This window comes from Anser cygnoides, chromosome Z, assembly GCF_040182565.1.
Source record: "Anser cygnoides isolate HZ-2024a breed goose chromosome Z, Taihu_goose_T2T_genome, whole genome shotgun sequence".
Classification (NCBI taxonomy): Eukaryota; Metazoa; Chordata; class Aves; order Anseriformes; family Anatidae; genus Anser; species Anser cygnoides.
In genome coordinates this window covers 58939028-58957227 of record NC_089912.1, presented here as the reverse complement: position 1 = coordinate 58957227, position 18200 = coordinate 58939028, and the positions used below count along the sequence as shown (strand labels likewise).

The 18200-nt window shown below is 41.3% G+C and overlaps 1 protein-coding gene across 3 annotated transcripts in view; it reads left to right on the top strand.

Moving 5' to 3' along the window:
• The window catches only part of LOXHD1 (lipoxygenase homology PLAT domains 1), a 114532-nt gene that overhangs the window by 56681 nt on the left and 39651 nt on the right, over window positions 1–18200 (top strand). For 2 of the 3 annotated variants that reach the window (XM_048051463.2, XM_048051465.2), the window contains exons 25-30: window positions 1981–2097; window positions 6454–6616; window positions 9131–9285; window positions 10137–10346; window positions 11744–11867; window positions 16432–16637. In XM_048051463.2, the coding sequence (XP_047907420.2) occupies window positions 1981–2097; window positions 6454–6616; window positions 9131–9285; window positions 10137–10346; window positions 11744–11867; window positions 16432–16637 (975 nt within the window). Of the gene's footprint in view, window positions 1–1980; window positions 2098–6453; window positions 6617–9130; window positions 9286–10136; window positions 10347–11743; window positions 11868–16431; window positions 16638–18200 lie in introns of those variants that run through there. The other variant, XM_048051471.2, reaches the window with a different exon arrangement.

Here is an 18200-nt window from a genome sequence, read left to right as displayed (position 1 = left end):
TACATCTACAGCACTCAGCAGTTCCTATTCATAATATATTCCTATGGCTGAGAAGTTATCAGAGGCAAAAATACAGGCACTTCAGCCCTGGCCTGCTCTCTCGGTACTACTTAATACACTCACCTTCATTCCCCGGGTGCAAAACTGACACTGACCTTGTAGAAAGACTTACAACTACTCTGTGCTTTGAATTTTTTATTTGTTTGGTTGTTTGCTTGTTTTTCTGTAAAATAATTGAAGGCAAATCTTAAAACAAGCTTTTTAACAAGTTAAAATGATTCCAGCCCACATTGTTTTTGTATGGCAGGAATTGTAAAATAAACCCCCAGCGTGATTCCTTAAAAAAAAATAATATGACTTATTTTGGCGGAGCTTCCACAGAGGTTTTTAAAACAGAGGTTGCATTAATGCATAGGTATAAATCTTAAACTGAGTGTTATTGTTATTTCTTTTTTCCATAAGATTTATTTCAGGCTTGGCAGAATGTGAAACATCGGTACTTTTCTTATACGAAGCAAGTGAAAATGCAGTTTGTTCTCCAGATTTATAACATTATATTAACCTGTCCCCGAACTTCATTGTCTCTTCACCAGTTCCTCTTGCTGCAACAGAGGGGAAGGATGAGGCAAAATACATTCTTCTTTCACTTGCTTGTGTAGAGCCATAATTTGGAGTTCAATAGAACTTGTAAACAATTTGGGGATCTCAGGAAACACAAACTGAAATTTGTCCATTTGTTTTAGCATTTTTACTGCCTCTGCCATTCTGTGTTTTGCAAGAGAGGCACAAAAATATTAAAGACTTGTCTCAGTTACATTCCAAAGTGATGCTTTGCTGGAGATGCCTATAGCGGAGTAAAAAACTTTTCTTATTTAACATGAACCTTTCCTGTCACGCATCACTTCATTGCTATGTATTGATCGAAAGCCTCATTGAAAGATGAGTAGTTGGGCAGGAGGGAGGAGAAAGAATATAATTTCCCCCAAGTGTATACCTGAGTGCATGTGTGAGGTTTTAGAAATGAATTATAAGCATTTAATTATTTTGCAATTGATGCTTACGCTGTCTGAAGCCTTACTGAGCTGAGGAGTCTCCTAAAACTGCTGATGTCTTTACTTTAGTATGGGACAATTTTGTTAGCTGGGAAGACAAGGGAGTGGTCTCCAGTGGTGTAAGCTGAGAAGTTCAGTTTTGTAATGTCTCCAGGAACAAAATTTTCCAAGTCTCTGTGGAAAGCTGGATGTCCTTCTTCTATGTGAAAAGGAAGCTTGCAGTCAACATTGGTTTTTCAAAGGCCAACTGTGCAAAAGCTTGCACTGGAATCACCAAAAGGTATTGCTTAGCAGCAGACATATTTTCCTGTTCAGGCCTTTGGAAGGAAAGTGTCTTAAATATAATATACTAGTGAAAAATTACTCCAGTAATAAGGTGAGGTGTAAAAACATAGTAGCCATTTCATAAGGTAGTGATCCTGTTGACTTGCTCAGAATGGCACTTGGGTTCTGTGGCAGAACAAGGGCGGGAATATAAAATGCCAGGTTGTTAATACTGTGCTTTGATCTCAAGGCTATCTTCCCAGTGTTATAATAGTGCACAACCATCTAATCACATAAGGTTTTTTTCAAAAGGAAGGGGATATAGAAAGAGCAATTCTAGATGCAGCAGCACTGCAATTCCCAAAACCTACCTCCATTCCCACTAATACAAAAAGCTTGAGATGCAGGATTGCTGCTGTGCAACCAAACCTGTCTCATACAGGGGGTAAGTTATGTAGTGCAAAATTCTCTCTGTTTTGGGGATAGAAGCTCAGCTTTAGGTAAGATACAAGTTAGGGCGTATTTAGCGTCAGCACTAGTATTTGCTCCCAGGGGACTTCATACAGACTGGAAATAGGAAATAAGATTTATAAGTAGTGTCTCAAAAGTCACCTGTTGTTCATGCGATATTTTTATTTCATTTTATTTTATTTTATTTTTTTAGCTGGAGGATGTTGGTGACATTATTGAAAAGATTCGCATAGGACACAACGGTGGAGGGTTGAACTCTGGATGGCATTTGGATCGTGTGGCAATTCGAAGACTGTTACCAAATGGGAAGGTAGGCTGTGAATCATGTTGCTCTGGAATACGCTTCCATTGGCAGCTGCTTCCATTTTCCAAAGAAGATTTTCAGTACACAAAGTGTGATTAACAGTGAAAAATACTCCCCAAACTACAATGTACATTAATTAACTTCTTCAAGCTTGGGGATCTGGGGACAACAACCATTTATTATCATGTTTTATTCTTCAAAAGTTGATTATACAATTGTGCAATCATTGCTTTTTTTCAAAAGTTCTGTTGTCATTGTAACTTTTTACTAGAATTAGAGGTATTTTCTCCTGGCAATGGATGGGAGGATAGCAGTGACGTTTTTCCTCAACCTTTGGGGGTTTTTGCTACTGTTTTGCTACTGCCCTTGCTGTGAAGGAGCAATCTGCCTGCTGGGTTTGGAAGCAACATTGTCCTGGCTGTCTTGCTGGGCTGAGAGGGGAGATTCCTGAGTTTGTACCTACTGCTGTGCAAATTCAGCCAAGGAACTATGGACCTGAACAGTTGTCCTTGTGGACACCCCCACCATTGTGGCTGGGTGTCACAGGCTGCCAAAGACTTGATCAGATATCTGTGTGCCAGGGTCATATATCTTCTTCAGGGCTCAAATAATGGTGGATTTGAGAGATATGAGAGGCCAAAGCTACATATTTTCATGAATAGGTTTGCTTTGACCAATCACAGGAAGAAATCGGGTGCATCATTTAAAAATAAAGAGTATTGTTGCTAAACACGGACAATAAATTTTTCATCAGTCCTCTAATTCTGGAAGAGTAAATGCAGGGAGCATTACAATGAGGGCAAGCAAAAGGCCCATCAGTGTAAGTCCCATAATCATTCATTAAAATCATCAAGTTAGGTCACGCGACTTAACGGTTGCACGTGCCAACAGGATTAACAGAGTGCAGCCAAATTGGAGGTCTTGAACCTCTCCACATAAGAAGCTGTTCCTTGGCCCTGCCTTGGGTGCTGGCTGTAGGAGCAGGAACGAGTGTTACTGCCAGGAAGTGGAAGCTCAGAAGAAAATCAGCTCCTACAGGACCAATTCAGAACTCTGGGCAGTGGCTGTATTTGGGAGCACCTGGGCTCTGTCCTCTGCCTTGTCCTTCCTTCGCTCATTGAGTGGATTTCAGCTTTCATCTCTATCCCAATGCTCAGGTCTGCCCCTTCCTCAAGCAGCTTCTGATATGTACTGTTGGTGTGCTCAGATGTGGTGAACCTACTGTTCGTCTTGTTTCCTCCTTAAAAATTTCAGGGGTATGCTTTACTCTTTGCCTCACTGAGTGACTCAAAAGTCTGCCTTGAATTGAACCTCCTCATCACACTCAAGCTTGTTTATACTTGTTATACAAGTTTCCGCACAAGCCAGTTCATTGCTTGCTTCTGATCACATTTTTTGCCACTCTGCTGTTGTCAGATCCTCCACCTGTGTATTGACTAACCCTAATCTTGTACAGCTTGATTACGCTATTGAACAAGATGATGATGTGTTCTTGGTCAGAGACTAGGGAAAAAAGAAGAGGGTGTTGTGCAAAGGCATGGAAACCAAGTGAAAAGAGATTCCCTCTTTCTATACCTGTAGTTGACCAAATACTTTGGGAAACTCTGAGAGTTCAGTGTTAAGTGCTCTGCCATCACCCCAGAAATGTGCTCAGGGCTGCACGGCTGTGCAGTCATTACAGAGGTTTTGAAGGACAGACAACAAGAAACCTGGGGAGGTGGAGGAAGGGAGAAAAGCCACGAACACCTTAAAAATGGAGAGATTTACAATTCTGCTGATCTTTTGATTATGGCATGGGAAAAAAAGAAGAAAGCAGAGCACTGCATGATGCCGCTGATCAGCCGCAGGATATTATGACCTGCCACAGGATAGCAATATGCTGCCAACACTTCTAAAAGCCGTGCTACCTGATTAGACTGCTAAGATGTGTCTGGATGTATCTGTAATGCTGCAAAAGAAAAATGAGGTCAGTAACTTTTCAGATTAAATTGAAAGCATTTGGGTAAGAAACTAGAATTTTTGCATGCCAATAAAGCTCTGTGTTGGCATGCCAATTATATCTGATAATTATATTTCATTTGTTACAACTTGGAGAAGGGCAAAGCACTGACTTTTAGAACACTGTCATACCCTGCCTCTAGATTAGGGCCAGGCCCAAACTCTAATGAAACTAATTCTGTTTGGAGCTGCAAGAGGATTTTACTGTGGGTAACATAAAACAGTGCACTTAACGTCACTTAAATATTAATGCAATCACTAACAAGGAAACTCCAATAAAAACCGTGGCAATGTCATGATGATTAACAATAATGATACAATTAACTCTTGCAGTAACTGCACATTATGCCCAACTGTGCAGGCACTCAAGTCCCTAGCTGTCCTATTACCAAATAAACAGCGTTCGCATCAATGGCATGGACGAAAAACATTATCAGCTTTAAGGAGCAGTTAAAAGTTTCAGCAAGAGAAGTGACCGAAGTGGGATCCCTGCTGGGAGGAGAGAGTTTCGTCACTGAAACATTGCTCTGGAAAGGCCTCTCTTCCCAAACTGTAGGTGGGGAGATAAGCACTGCAATTGTTGTTCGTTGGCTCAGTGTACAGCGAGGTAACATGGGTTATGTGGTCAGAGAGATAGAGCAGAAATAAGGATGTAGAAGTAGTGGTGTGGCCAGATGTTAAACACTGTATTTTTTTTTTATACAGCACAAAAATAACTTGAGAGTAAAATATTTGAAATCATCTAATGTACTGTGTCAAACTGTTTTGTTTGACACTGTGTAAAAAGTCATGCTCCAAAATACCTTATGGGCTTAAGGATTGCAAGTCTGGGGTTAAATACCAGCATCACATGGAGCAGCAGAAAGGAGGATAAATTGTGTTGTATTGACAGATTTGGGCTATCTGGGTTCAAAGGATGGTTCTGCAGCAGGCTTGAGCAGGACACTTAATGGCTGTATCACACAAGCCCCTTGGGGGTGTTCAGCTCCTGCAATCCAGCTTTTCAGGGACATGTATGATGACCTGTTCATACCAGGTTAGCAGGGACTGATCTGAGGTGCACGGCCCATTCCTCCTCAGTGAGCATGTCTGGGAAGGCAGGAGCCAGCTGCTCAAGGTAGTGCAGGGTGATGTGGTAGTACACAGCAATAACAATGCTCAATATTGTGGCAGAGAGAGCTCTTTCCTACTTTTATTATATAACTATAACATATATACACTATATAAATATAAATAATAAATATAAAATTATATAACTTTTTAGTATTTAAATAGCAAAAGAAGTGAAGAAGTGGCCCCATGTTATCGTGATAAATAACCGTGAGAGTAATTAAGGTGGACTGTACTTTATATGTAAAAGCTCGGTGACACATGGACTACTGGAAACAGCAGAAAGCCCCTGTGCTACTGTAGGATAGAAATGCTGAAGTTGTCAGTAAGGAATGGGCCATTTTTTCTTCCTTCTTTTTGTTACTGTGAGCTGAACACTTTTTTCTGTTCAGACTTGTGGGCTCTGCAAGTTGCGTGATGGCTCATGCCTGTTTCTTTACGGAGACATAGCCTGGGGTGCCCAGCACACAGAACGTCTCCTGCCTCTTACCAACCATCTTGGAGGCCTTACAGGAGTCTGCTCTTAATGAGTAGCCTGGGACTGATTTTGTTTACTAAGTGGAAAACACATGTTCTATTGTTTTTGTTTCTTTGATGATAGAAATCATATTTGTTTCCACCAAAGTGAGTCAAAACAAAGGATCAAAAATTCAGTATTTTTGTCCTCTTAATGCACGTATGGGAATTGCCTGGAAACCAGCTTGAGTCAGAGAATTACATGGCAAAATCTTGAAGTATTGACTCAGAAAAAAAAAACCCTACTGACTTCAAAGAGAATGCTGCCTGAGCAAGGATTGAAGAGGGACTGCGGAGTCTCAATAAAACATAGCTTCAGTGGAAATGGTGCAGTCCTGATTAGCAGTTTGCAAGATCAAAAACTGGAACTCACAGGTATTGTAGAGGACAAAGATCTACTGGGTCGTGTAGCCAGTCTCACACAGCCATTGGGAATACTGCTGTCTGCTACATGTTCAGAGCTTCTTCTCAGCGTCCTCAGATATCTTCTTCCTGGAGTCTGAACGACTGAAATATTTTGTCATGTAAAGATGCACTCTGTTCTGCTTTGTCTCAACAACCATACCCGTGTGGGTTGGTTGCTGCTGTGCCTACTCTTTCAGGTCTGTGTATACTTACACAGGCATGCATACATGAATTGAAAATCCTTGCTTGCACGTCAGAGTAGTGTTTTCAAAGGAGGAATGCTAACTCGCGTTTGTGTTGTTTTGAAAAGCTTCTCTGTCCTGTTTAATTCAGGGCTCGGAAACTGTCACATTTCCATGCGAAAGATGGCTTGCAAAGTCTGAAGATGATGGCGAGATTGTCAGAGAACTGGTACCATCTGATATTTTTACTGAAAAGCTCATGAAGGACGGGACCCTCAAACAGATAGAAGAAGAGGTTGAAGACCCATTAGAAGGTAATCTTATGGTAGGAGTAGAAAGGGGCCTATTTTTCTGATTTTTTTGGGGGGGGGCAAGGTGTTTGGATGTATAGTTCAAGCAAATGTACTACTGCTACTATCTGTTCACATTTCTTTCTCTTCCCATCCTGTGGCCTGAAGCACTTTACACCTGAAGCACTTCCGTGCAATAACACTACTGTTTTCCTGTAGGGTATTTACAAACCCATTGCAGCCACCCTTCCGCACAGGCATAGTTTGCACATCTCTTTTGATGCACAGCAAATTCCCAACATCTTGACCTTGTCTTCTAGGCTCTGCAAATGTCTTTACGTTTGCCCAAATTCACCTGACCTGTACACTCCACCCCTTGTTATCCTACCCCATCAGCCTGATTCATTCTCCTCTTTCTTCCCAAAGCTATTTTTACAATGCTCTCCAGGTACATATGGACACCTTCTAAAAATTTGGCTCTAGGCAGCCACCCTCACCTCATTCAAATGCTCCTGGGGAGCAGAATAAGTTATTATACAGCTATCTATTTTTCAATCTTATAAAGTGTTCAGATTCTGTTTGACCCTCATGGTACATCAAGCAACTGAAACAACTGACGTTTTAGCCTCAACTCTTTGCTTCCCTGTATGCCTGGCTGTACCTAACTCTTTCTTACTCTAGGACCTCCTTTTCCTCACTGAGCTCCTCTGCCCTTGAGAGAAGTTGTGAACCTTCCTATATCCTGAGCAGAACAAATTGAGTACAGCTGCCATCTTCATTCCTGGTTCTTGCATCTGGTAACAAGATGATTCAACGGAGGAAATCACTCCTCTCTCTGTTTCTTTTCTCTCAGTCTGATTTGCATTTACAGTACACCATTGTCAGGGTGGAATATATATGAATGTGAAGTGTTTTCTACTGTCAGGGAAGTGAAGAGGTGCTTTGTGTGGTGTCTGTAGAGGCACTTTGTATGGAATACAGCCTTTGCGCTGTTCCTTTAGAAGAGAAGGGTGTGCTCTTTCCTCCCGTTAGGAACTACGTGGTAGCTTATGGGAGATTTTATTTATTTATTTATTCATTTATTCTGATGGAGGAGAAGACAGTTGTATTACCAGCTAGTAAGCACCACGACTGCTAGATACTTTCATGACATACTTTAACCTACCAACTCATGTCATTTTGCCTTGTGGTCACTACCATGTGTTAACTAATCTGGGTGGTCCATTTTTTACTCCTAAACCCAAAGCCTTACAACAAGTTCTACAAGCTATGGAATAGGTAGTTGAATAACTAAGATTTCTTTTCACTGAGATTTAGTGCTAAGTCTGCATTTCGGTCCTGAAGGTGTCTAGAACTGGGAAGCAAAAATCAAAGAGAGATGAAGTGGCTAATTAGACTGTATGCATCCCTTCCTTCATTATTAATGTGGCAGTTGTCATTCAAACACAAAGCTGCAGCTGTGTATACACATAATATGAAGAGGCAAACCAGAAAACCTAGCGTTGTATCTAACCTGATAAATGGTCTCAGGTGATGATTTTGATACTTTTCGTAGAGAACTAGATGGAAATATTTCTTGTATTAAAAATAAGAATAGTCTCTCTTTTATTGGGAAAGAAGGAAAAAACATTATTTATATTTTCTTTGATTCTGTTAAGGTACAAAGAAGAATATTAGCAACACACGTAGCAAATCTCCATGACTAAGACTTTGTCCCTCTTCCTCATCTGTATTGCCCTGGGATTTGCAAGGAGGCATTCTCTAGGACTTGCTTGTCACCAGGCTAATCAGAGACTTGCACAGTTCCTAATTGTTTTCCTGGAGAAGATGTTCTTGATTTGTTTTCCCTGTGTAATTAGGAAAAGAGTAGCAAAATAGAAAAAGGAGTATTTAACAGGTTTATTAAAGCACATTATTAAAGATTTGATGGGGCTTTATTGGATCATCATTGAGCAAGCAAAAGAGAAAGGATACCCAAACAATACATCTCAACACCTCCTTAATTAAATACTGTCTGAAAAAAAAAAGTACTCAGAAACATGTTCTCTTTCTGTTTGGGGAATTTATAGAGATACATGCCGTTAACTCTAGTAATAATTGCACATCTGAATCCCTGAAGTTTGTTTATGGAAGATGGAGTATTAAGAATGCACAACACTGAACCACTTCTTCTCCGATGTAGGTCCATTTGTCCTCAGTACGAAAAGGTGCTGAGTTCCCTCACCTCTTATTGACTTCGCATCCAGTAATAACCATAATGATTCTTTGCATTTTTAACTATGTACTGTGTGATCAAAGCAATATGCAGGCATTGATTAGATGGAGAAAAGGAAAGTCAGCAAATTTCAGTCAAGTGTTTCCCCAACCTTGGGATCATTATCAGAAACCTGGAAGGATAAAGCATATGGGATTTTAACTACCCAGGAACTGAGTAATGAGCAGAAAGTCTGGGGACCACCTTCTTAGGTAAATTCAGTATCTCAGATAGACCTTGAGAATTCACCTGGCCAGAAACCACATCTCCGCTTCCTTCTGCAGTTCACACATACAAAATCAGCGTGTTCACTGGAGATATCTACGGTGCTGGGACAGATGCTAATGTTTTCCTAAATATCTATGGAGATCTGGGGGACACCGGAGAGAGGAAACTCAGCAAATCTGAAACAAACTTCAACAAGTTTGAAAGAGGACAGGTACGATTGCAACGGGTTAATAACATTTGATGTTTTGCAGCCTTTAACCTACCAACTGCATGACTGTCTATAGGCTGAGTTTTCCTATGAGGGATGAATTGATTGATTCTATTTATAGTCTTCATTACCTCTTAAAATGCTTTATGTGGATTGTCAGCTATGTATTACAACTGACAGGCACTGCAGCGGATGGGTAGGTGTTTCTGTGAAGTCGCTGATAAAGACCAATTTTGAGCTTGGTCCACGCAAACTGTCTTGAATTTTTAGTTGCAGGTTTGAGAGCACACAAAACCTGAGGTCTCTCATTCCTCTAGCCTCTGTGCAACTGGTTTGTACATACATACTGTATATTACAATTTACCTTAGAGCATGATAAATTAATGGATCCTAAACTGTGCCTGTCCTTGACAAAATAATTCCAAAAGTGGTTTTCTGCAGTCAGTCCATGAATCATATTCACAGTCTCATATGATGATACTCAGATAAAAGGATGGCAAAGATTGTCTTATCTGGACAGTCTACATAAATCAAACTGCATTAGAAAGGGAAATCTTACTTGGACTTAAAAATCAAGCGGTAAAATTCCAGGAATTTGATATTTTAATTCATTGTAAAAGTAACATTTTGTGCAGTTGCCCTCATAGCAGACGAGTGCTTCAAAATGCTCCCCTGCAGAACGGTTTTAATGCACAGAGATGCCTCTACAGATCATTGTAAAGCTTTTAATCAAATGCCATCAGGTGACACAATTTAAACACATGTTGTGCAGCGTAGACTCCATTTGCTTTTGCCCAGTAGATGATCTGTTCAGAGCTCATTAACAGAAGCAACTGCTGTTGAACACCCTATAGGAGGACACATTTACAATACAGGCTGTGGACCTCGGCATTTTGTACAAGATCAAGATTCGTCATGACAATAGCATGTTCAGTCCTGACTGGTTCCTGGAAAAAGTAGAGATCCTGGACGAGACCACAGAGGAATCGTTTGTGTTCCTGTGCGAACGCTGGCTCTCCAAAAAGAAAGAGGACAAAAAGATAGAGCGTACGCTTTATGAACAGGTACAGTTACAGCTCAAAGCTGTGATCCCAGCCTAATTGCTACTAATAAAAATAAAATGGTTGAATATTTGCTTAAAGTCCATGATGGCTTGTTAGGGACTTACGGCTTTTAACTTATCCAAATTGAATTTGTGACTTTCAGACAAGAACTGAAAGTGTGGCCACTCTCAGCTCAGTATTGCTAGTACTGTGGTTTGTAATATGAATAGAAAAATAAGGACTGTAAATGAAACTCTTCAGCTGAGAGTCCAAATGCCTTGCTAGTGCACAGCAGAGTATATTTCCCTGCTGCTCTCCTTGCTCTGCCCACAAAGTAGGTTAGTTACAGGTACCATTCTAAGTGCTCAAGCCAAATACTGGGTCCTTCAGCTTCACCCTTACTGGACTGTATGGACTTGAACTATTTGTCTCCTTTTTCCATCAATGCTAAATATCAAAAGTCTAGTTCTGCTGCTACCTTTCAGAGCACCAAATGCTTTTTAGTGAAATGCCCTTTCTATTTGCACATTCTATATTGTTTTATCAGGCTAATATAGCTAATTGAAATTCAAGGTACATGCACTAATTAAAATTAGCAAACAAGATTAATAGACCTCTCTTCCTTCTATACAGTGAGGCATAATAAAGCAGCTGATTATAAGTGCATTGTATTTAAGGAGTCCACTTTGCAAAACACAGTGACATTTTAATTGAAAGTTACCACTAAAATTATCATCAATGAAATTGGGCCAGACTCATCCGGAATGGATGTAAGAAGAGTTACACCATGGACAAGTATTGCCATATGCCCTCTCATAAAACTTTAGCAGACAATGCTGTGAATTTTTGTGGTCAGGCTTACCCCGTTGCTGATATTAAATCATAACGAGGAAAAATTAATCACTTTTTTTTTAGTTATGTGACTGTGTGGTAAGATCACCATGTTTATTGTACAGTGACATTAAACACATCTGCAATAACTTTCTAATACAACAGATGTTTTGCATCATTCAGTTTTGTAGTAGTCTCCCTCTTACTCTCTTTAACCTGCACTAGGAAATTTAGTCTGACACCTGAAAAGCAAATCTGGCACTGTTCCATCTGCTTGAATTTTCTGTGGTTATTGCTCACGCAGGTAGAAGAAAAGTCACAACATACTATTAAAGTCTATTAGGTCCATTATATTTTATTTTATTATAACACATATCCAAAACAGCCTGTCAAAGTTACTACAATGAGGCAAATAAATAACCTGCAGTAAATTACAAGTCACATTTATTTAAGCAACACTGAGCCAAAAGCTACCTGGGGAACTAGAGGGATTTCTCGTCAGGTTGTTCTCTGAGGTACATAGGAACAGCTGACAATATAGTGAGCGCTGAACCTCATTACCCTGCCTTACATGCCTTTCTAATTAGACCTATGATGGTGAACGGAACAGCCTGAGTGGTTCATCTCTCAGCCTGTCGAGTCAGGATAGCAACGCAGACTTGAAGGAAAAGAGAAAATCCCGTTTGGTCAAGGCAGCAGAAGAAGGATTATGTAAGTGAGCAGCGTGTCTGGTTGCATGCACGCGTGTGCTCTTGGCTTTCACTCCCCGAGAAGATGCGTTTCTCCTGGCGAAGAGCAAGGAGAGGCAGAACAGCAAATTGCTTCCCTTCACCTTGTGGTGTGGCCACTTTGGGAATGGCTGGAGCGGCACAAGGACTCTTCAGAAATAAAAATAAATAAATAAATAATAAAGATAAAAACCCGCAGACCTGAAGACTCACACTCCCTCCTCTTCCACCAATGACTTCACAGCATACAGCACTTCAAAGCTGGGGGGAAGAGATGGTGATGGTGCCCTCTGAATAAAGGGGACGGATACAGTGAAGGGAACAGTTTATGCAAGTGTTGTATAATTTTGTTTGAAGTATCCTTTAAAGTATCTAAAGAGAGGCACCGTAGAAAAGTCAGCCATTATCAACAAAAGATCCTCTCTTGGACTATAAGAGGCACTTTTCCTTGTGATTCCTTAATATAGCTCTCGTTGCTGTTTTCTCTCAGCTGTTTTCTCCTCCTTTATCTCGTCTTTGACCCACTCAAGATGTTGTTACATGAAGCATATTAGACGTGAATTAACACAGAAGGCTTTAAATATCTTGAGACCTTCTTCGCCATGCTTCAGCCACCTTCCCATTTCAGGATCAGACTGGTAGTGCCTCATCACCAAGGTGTTTGTTTAGTATTTGAGTGTGATTTGCTTTGCATCTCTGCAGTTTTTCTTCTTGCAACACGTAGCTGCATCACAGCTGTTGTCAGGCAGGGATGAGAGCGGGATACAGAGAGCTCAGCAAGAGCACAGAAAAGTCTCTCTGCTCTCAGAAAACCAGCTTTGTCTGGGAGTGCACAGGGGACCTTGTTGTTTTTATAATGAGGGTTGTCTTATAACTGTGTGGCGGAGGAGGGTCTGCAAATGTTGTTGCTCCAAGAAGTCCAGGAAATCTGGGCTGAGGTTTCTGCTGAAATAGCTGATGGAAACAGTTGATGGACCTGGTGTAAAGTTGCATTGTTAGGCTCTGGTTCTTAACACAAATAAAGCTGAATATAAAATTCTGTTTCTTGATTGCTGTGGCGTAATGACAACACAGACGACAGGGTTCTTTTAGGATCAGTAACTGCTACTACTTTACTGATGACAACTTCATTATATCGTGCTGCCTCCCATACTGAGGACAGGCTCCCTCCTTATACCCTTCACCCCCGCAGCAGTACTTTTCCACTAACTATTCATTGGTCAAGCAACTTTGCCCGGCATCCAGCAAACCCCCAGCAACTTCCATGCCTTAACGGCCAGAGAACAGGCAACCCGAGACAGCAAGGCGTCTCCTGAATCACCCTTCTTTGTTCCCTCTAAACTCTTTACATTCCTGATGGTCTCATCGATAAGAGTCCATCTGATGCTATCACCAACCATGGGGCTTGTCGACCCCCATGGCCACACTCCCACAATTGCAATTTACAAAAATTGCACAGGTTTTGCTTCTGCCCTGGCTCTGAAGGAAAACCAGAAGACCAGTGTTGGTCAGCTGAAGTTGGCCTTTGTGGAAAACTTCCCAGTCCATTGATTTTCCTTTATAATCACACTACCTTGCCTATTTCTCCATATTTATATACCTTTTGTATAACTACTTCTAGGTTCCTGTACATTGACTTACCATCTAAATTATACTTACAGTTTGTTATTATCCTCCAACAGGTCTTTTAGCTTTACATCAAGATTTCAGATGCGTTTTAACGAGTAACTGAGTATCAGCTGAGTTGCTGTTACTGTCTGTATATGTTCTATTAGTCCACAGTAAGTAGAAAATAATTAGTCTTGCCTTAAACTTCTGTGGTGAGCCGAGTAGGAAATGATGTAATTTAACTTAGGAGTTTAAGGTAGGCTTCACTGACATGGACCAGGGGAACTGATTACTGCAGCTCAGCTGATGCCCAGTCGCTGCTGCTGTGATGTGCTATCTGAGTTGCATGTCTCCAGGCTTTAAGCTGTGAAGCAGACATATTGTTGTGCATTGTTTAACGCAGGCTGTAACTGTGTCTTGGGGCAACTCTTCTTTTGTAATCCCATATTGTGCTCAAACGAAAAATAAGTGATTCCCATGTTCTTTCTGATATTACTTCTCTGGTGAGACAATGGGTAACATCTGCCATGTTGGCATTCCTTGTAATTTCTCAAATAATGGGTAAAGCTTCAGCATTACTCCCATGAGAACCTGTCTCCAGCAGCACTGAGATAGTTCCCATCCTCCCCATTGTGCCAGGGTGGTCCTTCTTCCCTGAGTCCTGGAGCTTGTCACCACCTCTATCCCTGTCGCAGTGACGTGGCCTCATTAAGGAAATGCATTCTGAAGGAATGTCAGATAAGATGGGCTTTGTGAGCCAGACAGGCACCTCCTGAGCAGGATAAAGAGCCAGCTGTTAATTAGTTGATTAGGGAAGTGGTATTGGGAGTTGCCTGGGAAAAGGAGTGATGGTTTGAGCAGCCTGGTTCTGACTCTCCCATGCTCAAGATGAGTGAATACCTCTGAGGGTAGGGGGTGATGTGAGGATGCAGTATAGAGAAAAGCCCTGTTGACTAGTAATCTTCTTGGATCTGGACTAAGAACCCTGCTCCATGCTGGAAGGCAGTGCCGGGGTGGTGTGGTCCACACCCCTCATGAAATTCAGTGCCCTGCAAGGAGGATGTGTGCCCTTGAACAACCTAAACTCTGTGTAGGGACTTAAGGATAGAGGAATCAAAGGGAAAAGGGCTGGAGAACCTGTGGTGGGCCCCAGGCTTGTCTTCGGGTGTGGGTATGTACCCCAGGTTTTGCATTTTCCCAGTGTTTGAAGAAGTAGGTCTGTGGAGTCCCAGAAAAAGAAGGAGACAATGGAGAAGGGACATAAACACATTAAAGGACCACTTTCATTGCTTTAGAGGAAAAAACGGCAAAAGGTGTTCCCTGCTGACTGATCGTTCTATGTATTTGTGTTCATTATTTAAAGTGGGACATGATAATTTCTTATAGAGTTCATGTTTTCAACATAGGTGTTTCTGGTACTTTGGTTCAAGGATTCAGTATCAGCTGGAAAAGTGGATAGTTCTGTGAACTTTGTATGTCACAGAATAGAATAAAAACTGTATAAAAGAAATATCATTTTAGAGCTGTTCTAAACAGGACCCTTAATATTCTTGTAAAATCCCTTGCCTACAGCTAAACCTTTCCTCTTGTTAACACCAGATGCTCCAATGGTTACTTTGTGAAGAAGACATCACATATTATTATGCTGATGTGCACAGTGAAATGTAAATGATACCATAAAGAAGAGAATAAGTCTTGCCTAATCATCAGTTCATTTTGTGCTGGTACACAGATGCCTCAAGCTGGGGCTGAATGAACCTTTTTGGGTTCTGCTCAGTCCAGAAGTAAGGGCAGATTTGGTGTGCATGAGTTCAGGACTTCCCTGACATTGTTCAAATATTCTGAGCTTGCAGTAAATTTCTAATCTCCACTCCAAAATATTGTTAGTTATCATAAAGCAAAATTAGATGTAAATCATGCATAATTTGAAAGCCAACCAAACTTTAGTCAAGGTTTATGAACCCTCATGAAAAATGAAAAAGTGATGATGAAGACAGGCTGAGTTTCGAGTCTGAGGCAATGCAAGTTTCAGAGCTCAGAGTCTTTTCAGAATAGCTTGGACAGCCTTGCAGAAATGTTCTGAGAAATCAGACGAGTATTCAGCATCTAATTCTGCACCACCCGCTCGGCCTACCCAAATGAGCTTTTGGAAAGCACTTGAAAAGCAGTCTGGCACTTCCTCCCTTTTAACAGCTGAACTGAAATTTCTGGAAACCACACACACACACACACACACACACACACAGAAAAAAAAAAAAAAGTATGTGAAGTCCTAAACCTTGGCCTGAAGGTTTTTCCTCTAATCAATATTATTATGTACTGTATAAAATTATTGACTGGCCTGCCTTTAATACAGTGTGTCTGGATTTGCAAAGGGAGGCTGAAACTCTGAACTGCCCCATAGATCACAGCAATCCTTGAGCAAAGCACACAAGAGAACAGTTGCAGCTGTGCTGGGACATTCAGGCAGAGATGGTTTACCTTGAAGTCAGCCTAGACTTAGTTGCCTTTATTGAATGGTGAGTGTGAGATCGTTTTCGTCTAACAGCCTACTTAAGATTTATGTCCTCAGCCTCTTATCTTCAGGAGGGTCTCACCGTGTAAATAAAGATTCAAGCCCTCTGCTGTTCTGTCGCCTATTAGGGAGGAAATTGGACAGCATTATACCTGTATAAACTCCTTGCAGCCAGCAGGGCTGTCAGGGGAATTTAACCCCTGCAGAACTCAGTCTGAAATGTGTATCTGAAAGTGGTTTTCCACACTCATTTGTAGCTCAGTGCAGCATGGTGTTATCCCTTCTCCTAATGAATTCAATGGGATGTGAAGCTATTTAGCATGCAAAACTGCTTTCTCTGATAGGATTAGTCCCTGGTTTTCTGAAGTCTTGCGTACATGTGTATATGTGGTGCTTTTTTGACGACTAAACCTGTCTGTTGCAGTGATCCCATATCACATCACCGTCACGACAGGCACAGAGTATGACTCCAGCACCGACAGCCGAGTGTACATCATCATCATGGGCCAGAAAGTGCAAACGGAGAGGCTGTGGCTGGATCTCCCAGAAGGAAAAGACGAGTTTGCAGACGGCTCCGTAGAGAAATTCTCTGTTTGGGGCCTGGACGTTGGGGAGATCAAAAAAGTGGAGGTACTTTGTGAATGCAGTGTGAGCATGGGGGGCACATGAAACACATGGCCAAGGAAACTACATGTTCCTGTTATACTTGGTGACAGAAAGGCACTTGGGTCTGAAGTGAATGTAAATGGGGATGTGCTAATGAGATTTCACATGCACCCAAACCTGAAAGAAGTACTTTTTATGTCTGGCAAAACTGAAATCCTTGGGAGGCAGAAGATAATCCTGAAATATAAGGAAGTTGTAACACATTGCTGTTCTGTCCCATCTCTGGCATTGTTTTTTCTTAGCCAAGCCCTGTTATTGACAGATGCAGCGAAGGTTCCTAGGATGCAGTCTTCTGTCAGTCTTTTTCCTAGTTGATTCTTATAGTACTTCCAGTTGGGTTTCATAAATTGCCTGCAGTGAAGAACACATCTTGTATAATTTTCTAGCTAAACATGAAAATTGTTTTCACAGCTTGGAGGATCCAGGCTTAGAGAAGAAAATTAATCATCGTTCATAAGTAACGTGCACAAATGGATTTCAGAACAGGAGCCATTTTTTCTGCTATGGCTTAGGGAGACAGAATTTGCATAGACTCTCCATCACTGAGCCTAAACTTCACATGAATCTTCCAGACAGTTTGTGTACATCATTCTTGTTTCATATGGCAGTTCCATCTCCTGAACGCCTGCTTCAGCCCCCAAGTGCTGAAAACAAGAGCATCTGAAGACTTCGTGAGCATGTTTTATTTTTATTTTTTATTTTATTTTATTTTTACACCACTCCCTGGGTTGCAGCAAACCTATATATTGGTGTGCATACTTGTGTATTCAGACAGTGACAAGTGAAAGAAATATATAGAGAAATCCTAACTAATTAAAAAATCTTTGCAGCTGTAACAGCTGATAGACTGAAGCACTCCCATTCATTTTCGTTCATGCAATGGATTCTGACACTTGAGAAATCTCCATACTAGATCTGAGTTTATTATCAAGCCATTGATATTTCCTTAATGCACTCCAAGTGCATGGTTATTATGGGTATTAGAGGCACTTTCTATCTAGCTGTCTCTAGGTCAAACTTGAAAGTGCAGCCAGTGCATAAATCCTTCTCTTCCAGACTGTGTGCATGTGCATCTCTTCTAGCCTGGTTAGCCTGGCACAGAGCAGGAGAAAAAAGCCTATATAACTCCTCAGTGTCAGAGAGGGAGGGAGAGGTGGCTGGGGAAGGAAATACGCAGGGATGCTGCAAAAGGGACAGCGAGTAGGGTGAGGAAAGGACAGAGAGTAGGAGAAAATCGGAGCAGAAGCTTGGAAATAGAGAGAGGGAAGGAAAAAGAAATTATTTGGCAAGTATTACAAATGGGAAAGAAGAGAAAAGGTTGCAAATGAAATGCAGAGGGTTGGAAAAAAGAATTAACATGTAGCTTTCAAGGTGGATGATGCTCTTCTGCACTCTCGCTGTTAACCTCAGTAATCCCACCAGTTTGTTACCTCATCTCTTGCTCATTTTTCCCTTTTATTTTGTAACCCCCAGGCTTGTGGCTGGAGGAGCCACCTGCACCTGGTTTTGTGCCTTCCTTCCTGCAGT